The sequence below is a fragment of the Arvicola amphibius genome, unplaced genomic scaffold (genome assembly GCF_903992535.2).
Source record: "Arvicola amphibius unplaced genomic scaffold, mArvAmp1.2, whole genome shotgun sequence".
In the NCBI taxonomy this organism is placed as follows: domain Eukaryota; kingdom Metazoa; phylum Chordata; class Mammalia; order Rodentia; family Cricetidae; genus Arvicola; species Arvicola amphibius.
The window spans coordinates 34,220-51,602 of record NW_024582316.1 but is presented as its reverse complement, the minus strand read 5'-3'; the positions used below and the strand labels follow the sequence as shown (position 1 = coordinate 51,602).

Below are 17,383 nucleotides of genomic sequence, written 5' to 3'. Positions count from 1 at the left end.
TGTAAAAACAAAAGAAGAATCTCTTTTCCAAAGTATCATATCCTTAGATCCAAATTCTGAAGTCAAGGTATTTTCAAAATATCTATGTTGGATTAGTTCAGCAGCATTTATAAACAAATATCTTTTAGCAGCTGTTGCTTCTTCCTCAGCATTCAAACAATTCAAAGAGAACATAATAGCATACAGTATCAAGATAATCTGTGCATTTTCCATCTTTGTGCAGCTTTATTTTAACCTCTATTTCATTTATTTTTACTTTTTTTTTGAGACAGGTTCTCTATATATCTTTGTCCTGGAATAACTCTTTAGACCAGGCTGTCCTTGAACTCACAGAGATCCACTGTCTCTGCTTCCCAAGTGCTGGGATTAAAGGTGTGTGCTACAACACCTTGAACTCACAGAGATCTGTCTGTCTCTGCCTCCCAGGCATTGGGATTAAAGGTGTGTCCTGCCATACCTTAAAGTCACAGAGGTCAATCTACCTCTGCCTCCCAAGTGTTGGGATTAAAGGTGTGTACCACCACAACAAACTACTTCCTTTTTCTTTCTGTTTTTCTTTCTTTCTTTCTTTCTTTCTTTCTTTCTTTCTTTCTTTCTTTCTGTTTTTTTAACTGTAAGAACTTTAACTTTTAGCCTGCATGTATTTTTAACTCACTGTAAACCATTTAGAGGTTTTCTTTGTCTTCGAATTTCTCTTTACTGTATATCTCTCTTTTTCTGACCACACGAGTCTTTAATTTACCAAGCAATATAGGTGGGATTAAAGCCATGACTTTGGCGGCTGGATCCAGCCCATTCCTTAGCTTTCCAGCCTCTGGCAGAGGTACTGGCCGTAGCGGTTCAAGGTCCCTGCCAGCAAGCAAGCTGCAACAGTGTTAAACAACAATCAAAACTCCATAGTCAGTACCGCCTGCTTGAAAGAGTCAGAGTTTGTCCTGGCAGGACAGACCAGAACGCCAGCATTTTAAAACAGCACAACTTTTTTCCTGCTATGGCTGAAAACAAACAAGCATGCAGTCAGCTTTTATCAACGCCATTTAAATGTTTCGTAGCAGGACCTCTTAAAAGAGCTGCAGGGTTTTGCAGCTAAAGCTGAGTCAGGAAGCCTCTCTTAGATGAGAGCTCTTGCTCTAGCAAGCAAAGCCAAACCCGAGAAATTGCTGCTACTGAGAAAACATGCTTTACTCTATTCTTTCCCAAGCTTTCTCAGGCTTTCTGTGGATTCAGTTATCCATGTTGGGCGCCATTCTGTAGTGAGGGGCTGCAGGCCGCTTCCCGCCACCCTGCTCTCGGCCACCGGCTAGCTTATGCCCCAAAATAACAACACACAAATTGTATTCTTTTAAACACTGCCTGGCCCATTATTTTCAGCCTCTTTCTCACATCTTGACTAACCCATATCTAATAATCTTTGTAACACCATGAGTGGTGTCTTACCGGGGAAGATTCTAGCTTACGTCCATCTTGGGCTGGAGCTTCATGTGTCTCTCTCTGAGGAGAGGCATGGCAGTCTGCCTAACTTAGGATAGGCGTAGCATCTGACTGAGTCATCTACCTCACTTCCTTCTTCCTGTTCTGTCTACTCCGCCCACCTAAGAGCTGGCCAATCACATGGGCCAGGCAGTTTCTTTATTAGCCAATGGGAATCCTCCATCAGTTTACTCCCAAATGTGGGTCAGGCAAATAAGGTAAACAATTTTGGCATGATTTAACAATCTCCCTGGCCTGTTCCCTAGTAATAAAGAACCTTTGGTGCAGTGTCTGGGCATTGAGATGGTGGAGCCGGTGCGCCTCCTGTGCAGCAGCTGTTCCTTTTGACTCTGAGAAAGACACCTGAGTTGTCTTAGTGGGTCTGCCATTTTTTGAACCATCAATAAAAATTGTCAAGGCATTTAAAATGGGCTCCTGTTTGGTATTTTTGAGGAAGACAAAGGGAGTAAAGGAAAAGAGTTGAATCAATTTGGCACTAGGTAACTGGGTGTCAAAACTTCCTCCATATGAACATGTAAGAACTACCCATTCAGGGTGATGTAGAGCCAGCCATTCCAAATTAGCTTTATCATAGGGCTGCACAACTTTATCAGGTTCCTTGCCAAAATATTTAGTTGTAGTCTTTAAACCTAGCATTATTAACTGGCAGACCAAAAGAGGATAAATAGGGAGCACTCTTCGTTTGGCGACAGGAAGATGTACCCAAAAAAGCGGAACCGAGCTTTGCCAAAGTAAGCCAGTCGGAGAAAATTCAGTGGAAAAGATAATTAACTGCAAAGGCTGATTAGGACAGTAGTATCCAATATGCTGGGTCATAATGGCATTTTCCACCTTTTTGAGTGCCAAAAGTGCTTCAGGGGTAAGTACTCGAGGGGATAATGGGTCCGAATCACCCGCAAGAATATCTTCAAGAGGGCGAATATCACCTTTTGTAAGTTGTAAGTATGGCCGCAGCAATTGAACACCCAATAATTTTTGAAAATCATTTAAAGTCTTTAAAGAATCCTTCCTAACCTGAAACTTTTGGGTATATAAAAGGTCAGGGTGAAGCTCAAAACCCAGAAATAAAAAGGGGAACTGTGTCTGAATCTTTTCTGGAGTGATGTGAAACCCTCGCTCCTGTAAGGCATGTACCATCATTGCTGCTAGGGCGCGAGATTCTTTGGGGGTCTTAGTGGCTATCAAGACATCATCCATATAGTGAATTATACAGGCTTCTGGATATCTTAATCTAAACGGATCAATGGTTTGAGCAATGTACTTCTGGCAAAGGGTAGGTGAATTAGCCATGCCTTGGGGCAAAACTTTCCATTGAAATCTCGGATTGGGTCCTACTTGGTTAATGATAGGAATAGAAAAGGCAAATCTTTTGCAATCATCCTGATGAAGTGGAATGGAGAAAAAGCAGTCTTTGATATCAATAGTGACTTTAGCATAGCCCCGAGGAATGGCCACAGGCGTGGGCATTCCTGGCTGCAGGGCTTCCATAGGTACCATTGTTTTATTAACTTCCCTGAGGTCCTGAAGGAGTCTCCATTTCCCTGATTTCTTTTTGATCACAAATATGGGCGTATTCCAGGGGGAGGTAGATGGTTCAAGGTGTCCTTGGGCCAACTGTCCCTGCACCAACAGTAAGGCTGCCTCAACCTTTTCTTGAGATAGGGGCCACTGATCTATCCACACTGGGTCATTGGATTTCCAGGTTATTTTTTCAGCATGGAGTGCAGGGGGAGCGGTGGCCCTTAGGAAAAAGACTGAGCAGGAGCAATGAGGTTTTGGTCCTCTCCAAGGCCCCGTCTGTCTGTCTTATGCTTAGGGGTGACAGGCTGCTTTATCCCTTGTTCCTTTTTTCCTAAGCTTTTCCTGGCAGGAATCCTGATTTTAGCATCATTTTAGTAACAGCTTCATTAGGGCTCATCATAATAACTCCCATTTGATTCAAAATATATCTTCCCCAAAGATTAATAGGTAGACCTTCTACAACAAAAGGCGTAACAGTTCCTATATTGCCCTCCTTATCTCTCCATTGTAAGACTTTTGAGCTCTGGAGAGTATTTTGGCTCTGTCCTATATCTTGCAGGTGAGTGGTTGTAGCCTGTAATGGCCAACTCTGTGGCCAGTGGGCTTTGGAAAGGACAGTGGCGTCTGCTCCTGTATCCAGCAAACCAAGGAAGGGTTTTTCATCAAGCCATAATTGTAAAGTGGGTCTGGTTTCTGTTAATTTTTGGATCCAATATATATCTGAAGATCCAGGTTTAGATTGTCCTCGGGTCTTTGAGGCTGAGGGAAAGTTCCCACAAAGGGGAAGGGGAAGGGCTTGTGTTTTGCGCTGTCCCTGAGATATCATAAGGGGTCCATTGGGGGCCGACACCAGGATTTTTAACTCACCGTGATAGTCGTTATCTACCAAGGTGGGTGTTACTGAAAGCCCTCGTAGGGAGCTCAAGGCTCGACCTATGGTTAGAAAGAACATGCCTGGGGGCGGTGGACCATGGATCCCCGTGTACAGAATGACTATCCCTTCCTCTGGAGTTATAACCCGGATGGAGAAGGAACAGAGGTCCAGTCCTGCACTCCCTGCTGTTGCTCTACAGAGGCTTGGGCTGAGTGAGGGTCGACAAACGGATTGTGTGGCCATGTCTGCACTTGAGGAGTCTGTAGTTGGGGGGGATAGGGGCCCTTTAGGAGCATTCTGTCTAGCGGCCATAGGATGGAGCATTGTCCCCACAGCTAGGCTAATGGACTTTGAAAGTTTGTGTTCAAAGGAATCAACATCATTGCAAAGCCTGATCATACAATGAAGGTCGACAGCCTTCATTTTTCCCCACAGGACGGCTTTCCAGGCAGAGTTAGCATTTTCAAATGCAAGCTGCTTTATGATCACATCATCAACACTATCATCCCCCAAAATCCTTTCTGCGGCTTCCAGGAGCCTGGCCACAAATTGGGCATAAGGCTCGTTTGTGCCTTGGATGATCTTAGAGAGGGAAGTGCCCACTGAATTAGGAGGGGGAATGGCTCGCCAAGCGGCCAGTGCAGCTTGTGTGAGTTGATTAAGCAGCCCCACGGGCAGATTTTGCTGTTTGTTTTCAGCAGCATACTTTCCTCATCCTATTAACTTGTCCAAAGTCCATGAGGCTGTGGCTACATTCTGTTTATTAACGTTTGCCTGTGCCTCAAGTTTTTCCATCAGTTCAGCCTTCCAAGTCAAATATTGGCCGCAAGAGAGCACTGATTGGGCAACTTTTGTCCATTCAATAGGGGTAAGATTTCCCCCTTGTCCCAATCCTTCAAGGATGGAGAGTGTAAATGGGGCCGCTGGACCATAATTTTTAACTGCAGAATGCAATTCTTTTAAATGTTTTATTTTAAGGGACTTGATAATGTGAGAGCCACTCGTTACAGCATCCTCCTGTGCCTCTTCCTCCCCCTCGGAAGGCGACTCGTCCTCCCTTGCCTCCTCTTGAGTATTTAGAGCAGGCGAGTCGGCCCAAACATTAGAGGTGGCTCCTTGTGATCTAGTCATAACAGGAAAGGTGAGGCACGATCTGACCCTCCCTGGGTGGTCTTTCTCCTTTTTTTGTTGAGGGCCACAGAAGGGGGTTCAAGTAGGTCAGCCTGCAAGGTCTGTATTTGTGAAGTCAGATCTTTTAATTCCTTTTGAAGGGAAATAACGCCCCTTAACTGAGTAATCTGACTGGTGAGAGTCTGCTTGGTGGCTAAAAGATTCTCCACCCCTGGTAGGGGACCTTGTTGAGAAGTGTCATAAGGTGGTGGCTGAGACCCTTGTAGGATATGTGGTGAACGGCGTCTAGGGGTGCGAGCCCCAACCGAAGCCACGAGAGGAGGATCAATATATCCCTGCTCATATTTGGCAGGGTCCTCCTCGAGGTCAGCCTCCGCAGTGGGATCCAGCCAATCATCATGTTTATCCTTGTGTATAACAGGATACAAGGAAGGCACGGAGGCAGTAGTTTTCTCAGTCAAGGGCAAATGCAGATTTTGTCTGGGATTTTTTCATCTAAAAGAGAAGGAGCAGGGGACGCTGCCTGACTGTTTTGTCTCAAGTCTTGGACAAAATCCTCAAAAAGGGCGAGGAGATGTGACAGTTTATGTTCACCCTCCGATTCCTTAAGAAAATCTCTTATTATACCATAAAAGCTAAAAAACGATTCAGGGACCTCTTCTCCATTTTTTAACAGTTTGTTTATATCCTTCCCCACCTTGTTCCACGTTAGGGGATGAATGTCTGGACCATTTAGGACCAACCAAGGACATTTGTCCGCCACATATATTTCCAGAGGTCCTTTTTCTTAACTCTTATTCCCCTTTCCCGTAATGTACTCTTAATCTCTCTCAAAAAGAGGGCTTCTTTAGAAGCCGACTTCCCCATTATTGAATTGGACAGCAGAACTCACCTCAAGACGCAGCACGAGTGATGCAAGACGTCTCTACCAGGGGCGCTCTGGAGCCTTCTTCTTTTTGATTAGTGCTGTCCGGCGACTGCCGTTCCTCGAGCCCCACGTTGGGCGCCACTTGACCCATCCAGCAGGCCAGGTAATTTATGGGTCTCGAGGAGGCATCATCTAGGAATAATGGGGTGGAAAGGGAAAGGGAACCAAGTGCGTAAAAAAGACAGAGTCAGTCTGAGATGCGTCGAGGTTCCGTTTATTGCAAGCAGGGTTACATTTCTTATAGGGTAGTTCTGGTAGGGAGGGGTAAGGTCGGAGGAGAATGGAGACCTACTGAGTCCTAGGCCAAAGGGGAAGTTATCTGAAACACCACCCGGGGGAGATTGGCACAGACAGCCGGGCGAGACATAGACAACCGCAAGATGCTTTTTTAAATATGAAAGCTCTGCTCCAAGATTTTGAAACCATGTCCTAATTTGAAAAACAACTCTTGTAAGCTTTTTAGCTTACAGGCCTAGGGTCTTGGGCCCCAACACATGGAAATTTTTTCATTGTCTTCATGTGTGCTTGCATACATAAATCCAGAGATGAGGGCAGTGTCTAGACTGAAAAGTATGAAGAACTGCCTGAAGATACCAGTGATTAGAAAGAGGCCCAGAGTCAGCCGTATCCTTGAAACTTCAGAGAGTTTGGCCTTTCCAGCTACTAATTGTGAGACATCACACTTCCACGAGCAGATACACAGCCCAGGAGATATAGTTATCTACCTAGCAAAATGTGCACAGAAAACACTTCTGCATGTGCCTGTCCCTCGTCTCACTGATGTCCCATGCCAGAAAAGGCACCATGGTCTTGCAAGTGCCCTGAGATCCAGCTGATAGGGGACAGCACCTGCCCTCCACAATGGTCATCTCAGCCCACCTATAGCACTTGGATGTGTTCAGAAATGAACTGAGAGGCCGGGCGGTGGTGGCGCACACCTTTAATCCCAGCACTCGGGAGGCAGAGGCCGGCGGATCTCTGTGAGTTCGAGACCAGCCTGGTCTACAAGAGCTAGTTCCAGGACAGGCTCCAAAGCCACAGAGAAACCCGGTCTCAAAAAACCAAAAAAAAAAAAAAAAAAAAAAAAAAATGAACTGAGAGATTAGACTTTGCATAGCTGACTCAAAGTTCAAGCTTGAGACTTGCCCTCTGTGAATCTGAGCTTTACCATTTGCTACAGCTCTGGAGGGGAGTATCTCTCTGGTCAGCTGATTTCTTCTCCCTCCTTTCACGTGCTTCAGGCGACCCAAGTAACAGCCTCCTTTGGCCTACTTATAGCTGCACAGAGTACAGTGTAGCTTCTGAGCCCTCAGGTCTGGCCTCAGAAACCATGAGAATAGTGGCACAGTTCAACATGACTAGCTTCTGAGACACAGGCTGGCCTGCAGTGTGGAGTGCAGTCAGTCATGCACTTCCTTGTTTCAGTTTCCTAAGTGCTGAGATCACAGGCGTGCTTTACTATGCCCAGCTCCTTTTTTGTATTCCTAAATGTTCAAATCTCCAGAAAGATCCAAATCTAAAATGCTTGTGATCCCAGGCATTTTCTATGGGGTATTCTTGACTTTGGAAATCCAGAAGCCAGTGTTTTTTGAGAGGCTGCTTAATTCCAATCCTGAGGCCCAGATCTAAAAAGCAATGTGTGTGAGATAGAGTGTCCCATGGTGTGATGTCTCCAGACAATAGAGCTGACTCAGGCTTCACTGTTTGGCAGATGAAACAAACTTAGAGCTTGACACTGTGTCACTTATAATGCCACCATCACTGTGTCCTTGGATGGCTCCTACCACAAGTCCTTACTCTGATCTTTCTTTCTAGTCTATAAATCAACTGCCTTTCAAAGCAGATTGGGAGCCTCAGTTACTCTGAGGTAGGAGGGGTAGAAGCCTAAGACCAGTCTGGGCTCCATAGAAAGACACTGTTTGCTTTGTTTCTTTGGTTGGTTGGTTGACTTTGTTTCTTTCTTGAGATGTTGGATGATTTTCTGCCCTCTGTGGGCCCCTGAGACTGCCATAATACTCAGTAGTCTCACCAATTTAAAAAGCAGCAGGCAGGACATTGTTGCTTTCTAAGTGACTCTGCTCCTGGTTCCCAGTGACAGGTGGACATTTCGACTTCTAGAAAGGTCCACAGAGATATCTGTTCTGTGCATAGAACCTGCCTGCCTCCTAGTGTTCTTTGACTTTATTTTGCAGCCCATGAGACACAGAAAATATTCCAGAACCTGGGCATTCACAGGGCCTGTGTCATACCTCCCATCTTCAGCCAGAGCCTACCTACTTGTCATAGGTCTGACCTCTGCCACTGTAAGCAACATTGGCACCTGCAGATGCCAGTGCATGGGACCTTGCTCCTCCCAGATGCTCCACTAATCCCCACAATGTCCCTATCTGATACAAGTGGCACTCTAGCTCCTTCCCACTTTTGTGGAGTCTATGGATCTGACCATCTTTCTTTGGCTTCTCTTATGTCCACACTGGATGCTCTGTTACCAAACTAGCCCAGCTGGCCTGTGCCTCACATTTTCCTCACATTGGTCCTATCACATTGTCTTCCTGGATCCTTCCACCTGTGTCTGCCTCTGGTATCTTCCATGCTTCCCTCCTCCCATCTCAAAAACATATCATGACATGTGGATTTGTGGGTCACTCTGAAAGTCCCCAACCTTAGTCTCCATCTTAAGATTTTTTTGTGTGATCACCTAGGGAAAAACAGGATACCTATGAGTAGCAGAAGCAGCCTTGAGATCAGCTGCACCTGCCAAGGGGGCAAAACAAGATATCTGTGGGCGGCAGGAGCAGTCTTGAGAAAAACACCCAGTCCTTTGTGTATCAAAGCTCAGAAGGCAGAAACTGGATGAAAACTGGCTTACTTTAGACTTGTTTTTGTTCTTAAGGTTCTGAAAACTTGGTAACTGCACAATACATACAGTTATAAGATATACTGAACCAGAGAATACTGACAGTTTACTGTACAATAGCCTTATCAGTGAGTGCTGTGGACCATTTCTACCAAAAGGAAATGCACTTGTTTCCATCCTATTAGATTTGTTTTTATCCTGTTGAACTTGTTTTCACCTTGATGTCAACCCCCAATATGTTAATTTGAGTTGACCAATGATATTGCTGTTGCTATGATAACCCTAGGACCCTATAAATGCTTGCTGGAAGAATGCCTAGGGGGCTCAGTCTCACTGGAGTATTGAGTTCCCCATTGGTGCCTTTGACATCAAAGGATCCTTTTGCTGTTTGCATCCATTGACGTGGCTTATTGAGGCTGGGAGACCCTTCCCTGAACCCTAGAAATTAGGGTCTTTCATCTTGGAGGTTCCACTGAGATCCCCTACTCAGTAACCCACAGTGTCAATCGGGAGGTACGCCGGCCGGTCTTTATGTGTTTTGCTATGTGTTCTGTTGTATGATTTCTTATGCGTTTCTGTAAGTCGTTTGTATGTACAAAAGCTCCTTAGGCTAAGCAGGAGGGAACTGACGGGTCCCATACTCCTTGCCAGCCACCCTGGAAGACGTTTCGGGGATTCTGGGGGCTCGATTTTTCAGAGTCCAATTTGTTTCTGAGAGTGAACAGGCCATTCTGTTGGAGGATGTGAGAGATGCAGTCCCCGCTTCTCTCTTTCGGTTTTGTGCTCATTCCGTGTGCCGTGTGTCTTCTGGCCTGCTGTTTGTCTGTCTGTCTGTTTTGTGTCTGTTTTGTCTATATAATTTGTGTCTTGATATATTTGGAAGAAAAGCCCAATATAGGACAAAATCCAACCATCCCCTTAAGTTTGACTCTAGGACAATGGAAAGACATCCAGCTCTGGCCCGATGGCCAGGGTGTGGATGTCAAGAAAAAGAAATGGCCGACTCTCAATTCTGCCTGGCCAAAGGATGATCTTTAACTTGAATGTTATCTTGCAGATTAAGGAGCAGTTCTCCAGCCCAGGACCCCAAGGATGCCTGGAACAGATCCCCTACCTGGTAATCTGTGGCCTGGGACCCACCCGCTTGGGTCTCCCCCTTTGTTTCCCCGCAGCCCTCTGCTCCTCAACCTCCTCCTCCTTCTACCCCTTTGCAACCTACCCCCAGTCCCTATGCCTCCCTCGAGCCCCAACTTGCCTACCTTTGTCCTGTCCTGGAGAAACCTAAGCCCATGCCCACAACCCCAAGCCAGTGCCCCCTCCCTTGGGGGGACCACTCAGAGACCTCCTAACAGAGGACCCCTGCCATATCAGCCTCCACCAGCCCCGGCTGGGGACGAAGAAGGACATCATGAATATGAAGTTGAGGAACCAGGAGATGAGACCACCTCAGACAGCACCACTCCAGCTGGGGCGACAGGAGGGGAACTCCCTCCTAGCTGCTGCCTCAGTGGACGCCACAAGCCTTGGAAGCCTGTCTCCCAGGCATTTCCCCTCTGGCAGGGGGGACTAGCCATTCTCTGCTCCCGATTTGTATAATTGGTAGACCCATAACCCATCCTTTTCAAAGGACCCCATTGCCCTCACAGCCCTAATAGAGTCTATTCTCATATCCCATCAACCCACTTGGGATTATTGCCAACAACTCTCGCAGGCTCTACTGACCTCAGAGGAAAAACAGCATGTTTTCCTCGAGGCACAGAAAAATGTTCCAGGGGCCAATGGGGCCCCAACCCAACTCCCCATTGAGATTGACGCCGCCTTCCCTCTCAATCTCCTGGACTGGGACTTTAACACCAATGCAGGTAGGGAGTGTCTCCATCTCTACCGCCAGCTTCTCATTATGGGCCTCCACAGCACAGGGCGCTGACCTACCAATTTGGCCCAGGTAAGAGCAGTCACACAGGGTTCAGAGGAGATGCCAGCTGCCTTCCTAGAGCGGCTAATGGAAGCCTACCATATGTACACCCCCTATGATCCAATGAGTCCAGATCAACGGGGCAATATTTCCATGGCTTTCATCTGGCAATCTGCTCCAGGTATTAGAAATAAGTTATAGAGACTGGAGGGCTTATGTAGATTATAGAAAGAGAGAGATGATAAGATTAAAAAAGAAATGGATCTTGGCCACAGTAGCTAACCAGACTAAGCCAGAAGCAGGGAGATCATATAGGATGGGAGACAGAAGGAGGCCATGGGTAGGCAAGCCAATGTGCCTACTGTAAAGAGAAAGGACATTGGGTCAAAGACTGTCCTAAGAGAACCAGAAATCCCAGGAAGCAGCCGGCCCAATTGCTGGCCTTAGAAAAAGACTAGGCCAGTCAGGGCAAGGAGCCCTGACTGAGACCTGGATAATCCTGCAAGTGTGTGTGTGGGAGGGGGGCAACCAATCACCTTCCTAGTAGACACTGGATCCAACATTCAGTCCTAACTAGGACAGACAACGCATTGAGCAGCTGAACAACTTGGGTCCAAGGGGCCACCGAAAAGAAAGTGCTCTTGGCAATGGGTAAGGTGACCCATTACTTCCTTAATAATATCCTGCCATTTCTCAGTGGACTGCTTTCCACTATAAGACATTTTCTTGATGGCCACCACTTCATTAGTACACACATCTTGAGCAGAATGTACTGCTCCAAAGCTCCCATGGCCAGTTTCTCTTAGATCTGTGAAGGGCTTTTCCGGATCTTCTTTGAAGAAGAGCTCTGCAATTTCAGGGTCCTTTAGACTGCCTGCTCTGTTAGCTGATGGCAACCTGCTGGGTAGTCAGCTGTCTAATTCTAATTTTATACTGCTATCCTAATGCTTGGTTCATCTATATGAATAAAGCCAGGCTGGCATAAACCCTTCACTGGCAGATCTGGGCATTCCTTCCTCCATGTACCTGGCTGTCCCTATCCCCTGCTGGGGAGGGACCTGCTTACAAAGATGAGGGCTCAAATTCATTCTGAAAAAGAAGAGGCCATGCACTGAGTGCTCATCACTCCCCAGCCCCGGTTCAAATGGATCCTCCATGATGGGCTCAGTACCTTTGATTTCACATGGGCAGAATGGACAGCCCTGACCTTCTGACTCCTGGCACTATGTAAAGCAGGATGTGCACATGAGGTGTCCACAGGGCTCAATCTTCACATCCTTATCATTTTCAGCATATATTTTACATAGTTGAAATATGGGGCCCATTTCACAGTATAATTCATATTGTTCCTGGGCTACTTTGATATGATCTTGCCATGTTGGTTCATATAAACCTGCCAGGTCAGGATTTTGACTTGGCCTCAACTCAGCGGGACCTCACAGACCAGCCTCTGAAAGGGGATGACTTGACCTGGTACACCAATGGAAGCAGTTTCCTGCTCAACGGAGAAAGGAAGGCTGGAGCATCCATAGTGGACAGAAAGCAGGTAATCTGGACCAGCGCCCTGCCACCTGGAACTTCAGCTCAGTGGGCGGAGCTCATTGCTCTCACCTAAGTCCTACAGCTGGCAGAAGGTAAGGCAGTCACAATAGCCACTATGCTTTTGCTACCGCTCATGTTCATGAGGAAATAAATCAGAGGAGAGGTCTTCTAACCTCAGAAGAAAAGGACATTAAAAACAAGGCTGAAATCTTGGCCCTGCTTAAAGCCTTATTTCTCCCTAAGACACTAAGTATTATACATGGCCCTGGACATCAGAAAGGAGAGACTGAGATAATAAAACAAAACTGCCTAGCAGATGAAACGGCTGAGCAGGCGGCCCTAGGTCCTCAGCTCTTTACAGGAACAGTATTAACTGAACAGGAAGGCCTGGAAAGATACATGGACTCGATTGACTATACTGATAAAGATCTGGATATAGTCCAGAAATCGGGGGCAAAATATGAGAAGAGCTCATTTCCTACTTGCATAAATTGACCCACCTGAGCACCAAAAAGATGAACATCCTGCTCAGCAGACAGGAAATGGGTAGCTACATACCCAAGAAAGAGACCCTGATACAACAAATCGTCAACAATTGCAAAACCTGTGCCCAAGTGAATGCTGGCAAAACAAACAGGCCACGTGAAATCAGACTCAGGGGGCATAGGCCTGGGATCCATTGGGAAATAGATTTTACTGAAGTTAAGCCTGGCATGTATGGTTATCAGTGTCTGTTAGTCTTTATAGACACCTTTTCAGAATGGGTTGAAGCCTTTCCTACCAAAAAGGAAACTGCACAGACTGTTGTTAAGAAGTTCTTGAAGGAAATCTTCCCACAGTATGGACTACCCAAGGTACTTGGGACTGATAATGGTCTTTGTCTCCCAGATAAGTCAGTTAGTGGCCAAGTTATTGGGGATTGATTGGATAGACCCCAGAGCTCAGGGCAGATAGAAAAAAATAGATCTATTAAGGAGGTTTTAACTAAATTAATGCTCAAGACTGGCTCTAGGGACTGGATACAGCTCCTACCCCTGGCATTGTATCAAGCCAGGAACACCCCTGGCCCACATGGATTAACTCCTTTCGAAATTTTATATATAGGCCCACCTCCAGCTATAGCCTTTTTTTTGAACATGGAACCAACTTCTGGAGGTGATGTGGTAGAGGGTTGTTCCAATCTTATTAGGCGATGTCTTTTTGTTCCACTTGATTTTTATGTCTGTCCCTGGGATGGGAGAAATCAGGCTACTGTCCACCAATGTGGAGGTTATGGGGAATACTTTTGTGCTGCCTGGGGATGCGAGACCATGGGTGATTCATATTGGAAACCATCCTCCTGGGATAAAATTATTGTCCGCCGTGGTTGGAAAAAGCTCCCCCTTGGCAAGATCTTAAAAACAGGGGATTGTAGGTATGGAACAGGTAAATGGACCTGTACCTCGGGATTTTGTTTACCTCTTAGCATTTCTTTTTTTTTAAGAGGGGTGTAATGAACTTTATTGATGGTATTCAAGAGAGTAGGGCTCCCTAAGCCCCTCCTGCTATTCTGGGGGTCTGGGATGGAAACTGTGAGAGAGATGCTCCAATGTCAAGGGTTGAGTTAGGATAGGGACTTCTCAGCAGCCGAGGGCCTCTCTCTTGCTATGTCCTTGCTGGGATGGGTGGTCAGGGCAGGCTTCTTACTCCTTGGAGGCCACGTAGGCCATGAGGTTCACCACTCTGTTGTTGTATCCGAATTCATTGTCGTACCAGGATATGAGCTTCACAAAGTTGTCATTGAGAGCAATGCCAGCCCCAGCATCAAAGGTGGAGGAGTGGGAGTCACTGTTAAATTCACAGGAGACAACCTTGTCCTCAGTGTAGCCCAAGATGCCCTTTAGTGGGCCCTCAGATGCCTGCTTAACCACCTTCTTGATGTCGTCATACTTGGCGGCTTTCTCCAGGCGGCATGTCAGATCCACGACGGACACACTGGGGGTAGGAACACAGAAGGCCATGCCCGTGAGCTTCCCGTTCAGCTCTGGGATGACTTTGCCCACAGCCTTGGCAGCACCAGTGGATGCAGGGATGATGTTCTGGGCAGCGCCTTGGCCGTCTCGCCACAGCTTCCCAGAGGGGCCATCCACAGTCTTCTGGGTGGCCGTGATGGCATGGACTGTGGTCATGAGCCCTTCCACGATGCCAAAGTTGTCATGGATGACCTTGGCCGGGGGGGGGGGGCAAGCAGTTGTTGGTGCAGGAAGCATTGCTGACAATCTTGAGGGAATTGTCATACTTGTCATGGTTCACACCCATCACAAACATGGGGGCATCTGCAGAAGGGGGGGGAGATGATGACCCTTTTGGCCCCACCCTTCTCCATGGTGGTGAAGACACCAGTCGACTCCACAACATACTCGGCGCCGGCATCACCCCATTGGATGTTGGCGGGATCTCGCTCCTGGAAGATGGTGATGGCCTTCCCTTGATGACAAGCTTCCCATTCTCAGCCTTGACTGTGCCTTTGAACTTGCCGTGGGTGGAGTCATACTGGAACATGTAGACCATGTAGTTGAGGTCGCTGAAAGGGTCATTGATGGCATCAGTGTCCACTTTGCCAGAAGTGAAGGCAGCCCTGGTAACCAGGCGTCCAATACGGCCAAATCCGTTCGCTCCAACCTTCACCATCATGTCTCTGGAACGAGGCTGGCACTGCACAAAAAGAAGCGGCTGTCTCTAGAACAGGGAAGAGCAGAGAGCCTCTTAACATTTCTTTTACCCCTCAAGATCAACATGACTATCAAAGCTGGTTAAAGGGATGTACCTGGGGCATGCAGTGGCATATGGGAGGAGAAAATAGGGGCTAATTTTTTTTTGACAAACCAAATTTTTATTTCCAACATCTGTGTAATATAAACACACAGAAACACAACCTTGCCAAAGAGCTGGGGAAGCCCAGCGCTCGCTTGCACACCCCCTCCTCTCTCTCTCACACACACACACAGTCCACCAAAGAGGCAAGACTATAACGCACACATCTTTAGAATTCACACACATTTTACAAGGGTCTGTGCAGTTGTTCCAGCCAGGGAAGAGTGACTGATGGCTACGAGTCCCAGACTTTTCTTTAGATCAGTAGTTTAAATCTTTCTTGCTCCAAGCCTCTTGGGAGAGTGCTGAGTTCTCCCACCTCATACAGATGTGGTGGCAATTTGCTTGTATCCAGGAGAAGAATCCCAGTGGTACATTTTGTGGGGACAGAAGCCTCCAGAGACCAAAGAGCTGAGGTCACCACTGCATGCTTCAGTCCCTCCTTTCTCCAATTCCTACTCTAGAGCAGCTGGCACCCATCCTCATCAAGAGAAGAGAAAACTGGGGAATTAGGCTTAAAGTTCTTATTCAAAGGCCATTACAGCCAGGTACGGGTTTCAGGTTCCTCTCAGTCCAGTCATTTTTGCTGCCTAATCTAGGACTCTTGTCCAAGTCCACATCAGAACAGGGAATGAGACTTTGTAACTAGTCTCAGGCCGTGGTGGGCAGGAAAGAGGAGGGAGAAATAGCTGATGTTATTAACACCGTATCCTAGCTAAAATAAAAGCAAGGGGTCCTGTGAGACCTAGAAGACATTGAAGGCATCCTTTGCAGCTACAGCCAGCAGGGGCTGGAACCTGTGGCACCTGAGTAAGACAAGTGGAGAAGAGACAGATGAGCCGCAGGAGGTCACACCAGGAATAACAAGGTCTGTTTGAACTCCCCCTCATTTCGAGTACTGGGCTGACTGTAGATCACCTTTTTACTTGGTGCGGTCCCTTTCTTTGTTCTTTCAAAGTATCCTCGGCTGTAGGCAAAACAGATGCCAAAAATCAAGACTCCAAGGAGAATCAGCGGCCACGATGCCCCCCACATTCAGCGCCACAGCATCCATGCGTACAGCCTCTGACCTCGTGGCTGTCCCGAAGCCATTCTGGGCTTGACAGTAGTATTTGCCAGTATGAAAGGCTGTCACAGGATCAAAGACCAGGTTCCCTGTCTTTGGATCAATGGTGTATGAAGAATTGACGAAGGCATGGGTTTTCTTGGCATCTGTAAGCATGTCTATCCCATCCCTGAACCAGGAATACTCAGAAGGCGGGAACCGTCTTGTTCTGAGCAGGACAGCACTTCCCTGTTCCCAATGGTGACAGAGGAGGGGATATTGGCCGTGGCTTGGATGGGGGCACAAGCACGGTGAGGTGGATGTTGACTTCCCCATAGTTCTGGCCACCATCCTCAGAGACCATACAAGTATACTCTCCAGTGTCTTTCCGGGTCACAGAATTGAATGTGATGCCACTGGACGAGAAGGTAACGCGACTTGCAAACGTGAAGAGAAACAATAGTTTCTTCCCGGCTTTCCCCTCGGTGCCCATTACAGTTACAACCCCGACGCGTCGGGTGACTCGGCTGGGACGTGCTTCACGATCCACCGTGCTGGGCTAGGGGGCTAATTTTTAAGATACAGCTAAGAGTAAATCAAAATCATGCTCCCATAGGACCAAACCCCATCCCATCGAAAAAAAGGGATTCTTCCAGATTAGATTCAGAAAGCAGCCATCGAAACTGCCTAAGCCTTCCAAAGACCAGGTGCAGCTCGATCCGGCTTGGAGGCTAAAGGCTGGAACTCTAGCACTGAGCTCAGTGGGGGTAGGTCCAGTTTCCAGAATATGGTGGTACTTAATTTCTTTCTCCTGCCTGTTGATAATGGTGAATGCAGAGGCTTTCATAACTGATATAGAAGGGACCACCTCACCTCCTGATACAGAGAAAAGATGATACAATCTGATAGAGGGAGCATATTCGGCCCTTAATTTCACTCAGCCAACATTAACACAGGCTTGCTGGCTCTGCCTAGCTCCTAATCCCCCATATTATGAAGGAATAGCCATAACTGGAAATATATCATATGCTAGCAGCATTCCTGAGGTCTGTGAACATCAGAACATATACAAGTTAACTCTCCCTCAAATAGAAGGACAAGGAACGTGCTTAGGAGCTGTGCCTCAAGCCTATCAACCTTTTTGTAACCAGACATTAAAACTCCCTGAGGGAAACTACTACCTGATTCCTCTCCCGGGGACATGGTGGGCTTGTAACTCGGGATTA

The 17,383-nt window shown here is 47.1% G+C and overlaps 1 protein-coding gene and 2 pseudogenes across 1 annotated transcript in view; 1 reads left to right on the top strand and 2 right to left on the bottom strand.

The window, feature by feature from the left end:
* Nucleotides 1-11,710, top strand: part of LOC119805815 (fibroblast growth factor receptor 3-like) — a 56,819-nt gene extending 45,109 nt beyond the window's left edge. The window contains 1 exon segment of the mRNA XM_042054404.1: nucleotides 9,860-11,710. Coding sequence (XP_041910338.1) covers nucleotides 9,860-10,087 — 228 coding nt within the window. The 3' untranslated portion in view covers nucleotides 10,088-11,710.
* A 2,231-nt stretch (nucleotides 11,711-13,941) lies between these two features.
* LOC119805811 lies at nucleotides 13,942-14,942 on the bottom strand (annotated as a pseudogene).
* A 338-nt stretch (nucleotides 14,943-15,280) lies between these two features.
* LOC119805812 lies at nucleotides 15,281-16,698 on the bottom strand (annotated as a pseudogene).
* Between the last annotated feature and the right edge of the window lie 685 nt (nucleotides 16,699-17,383).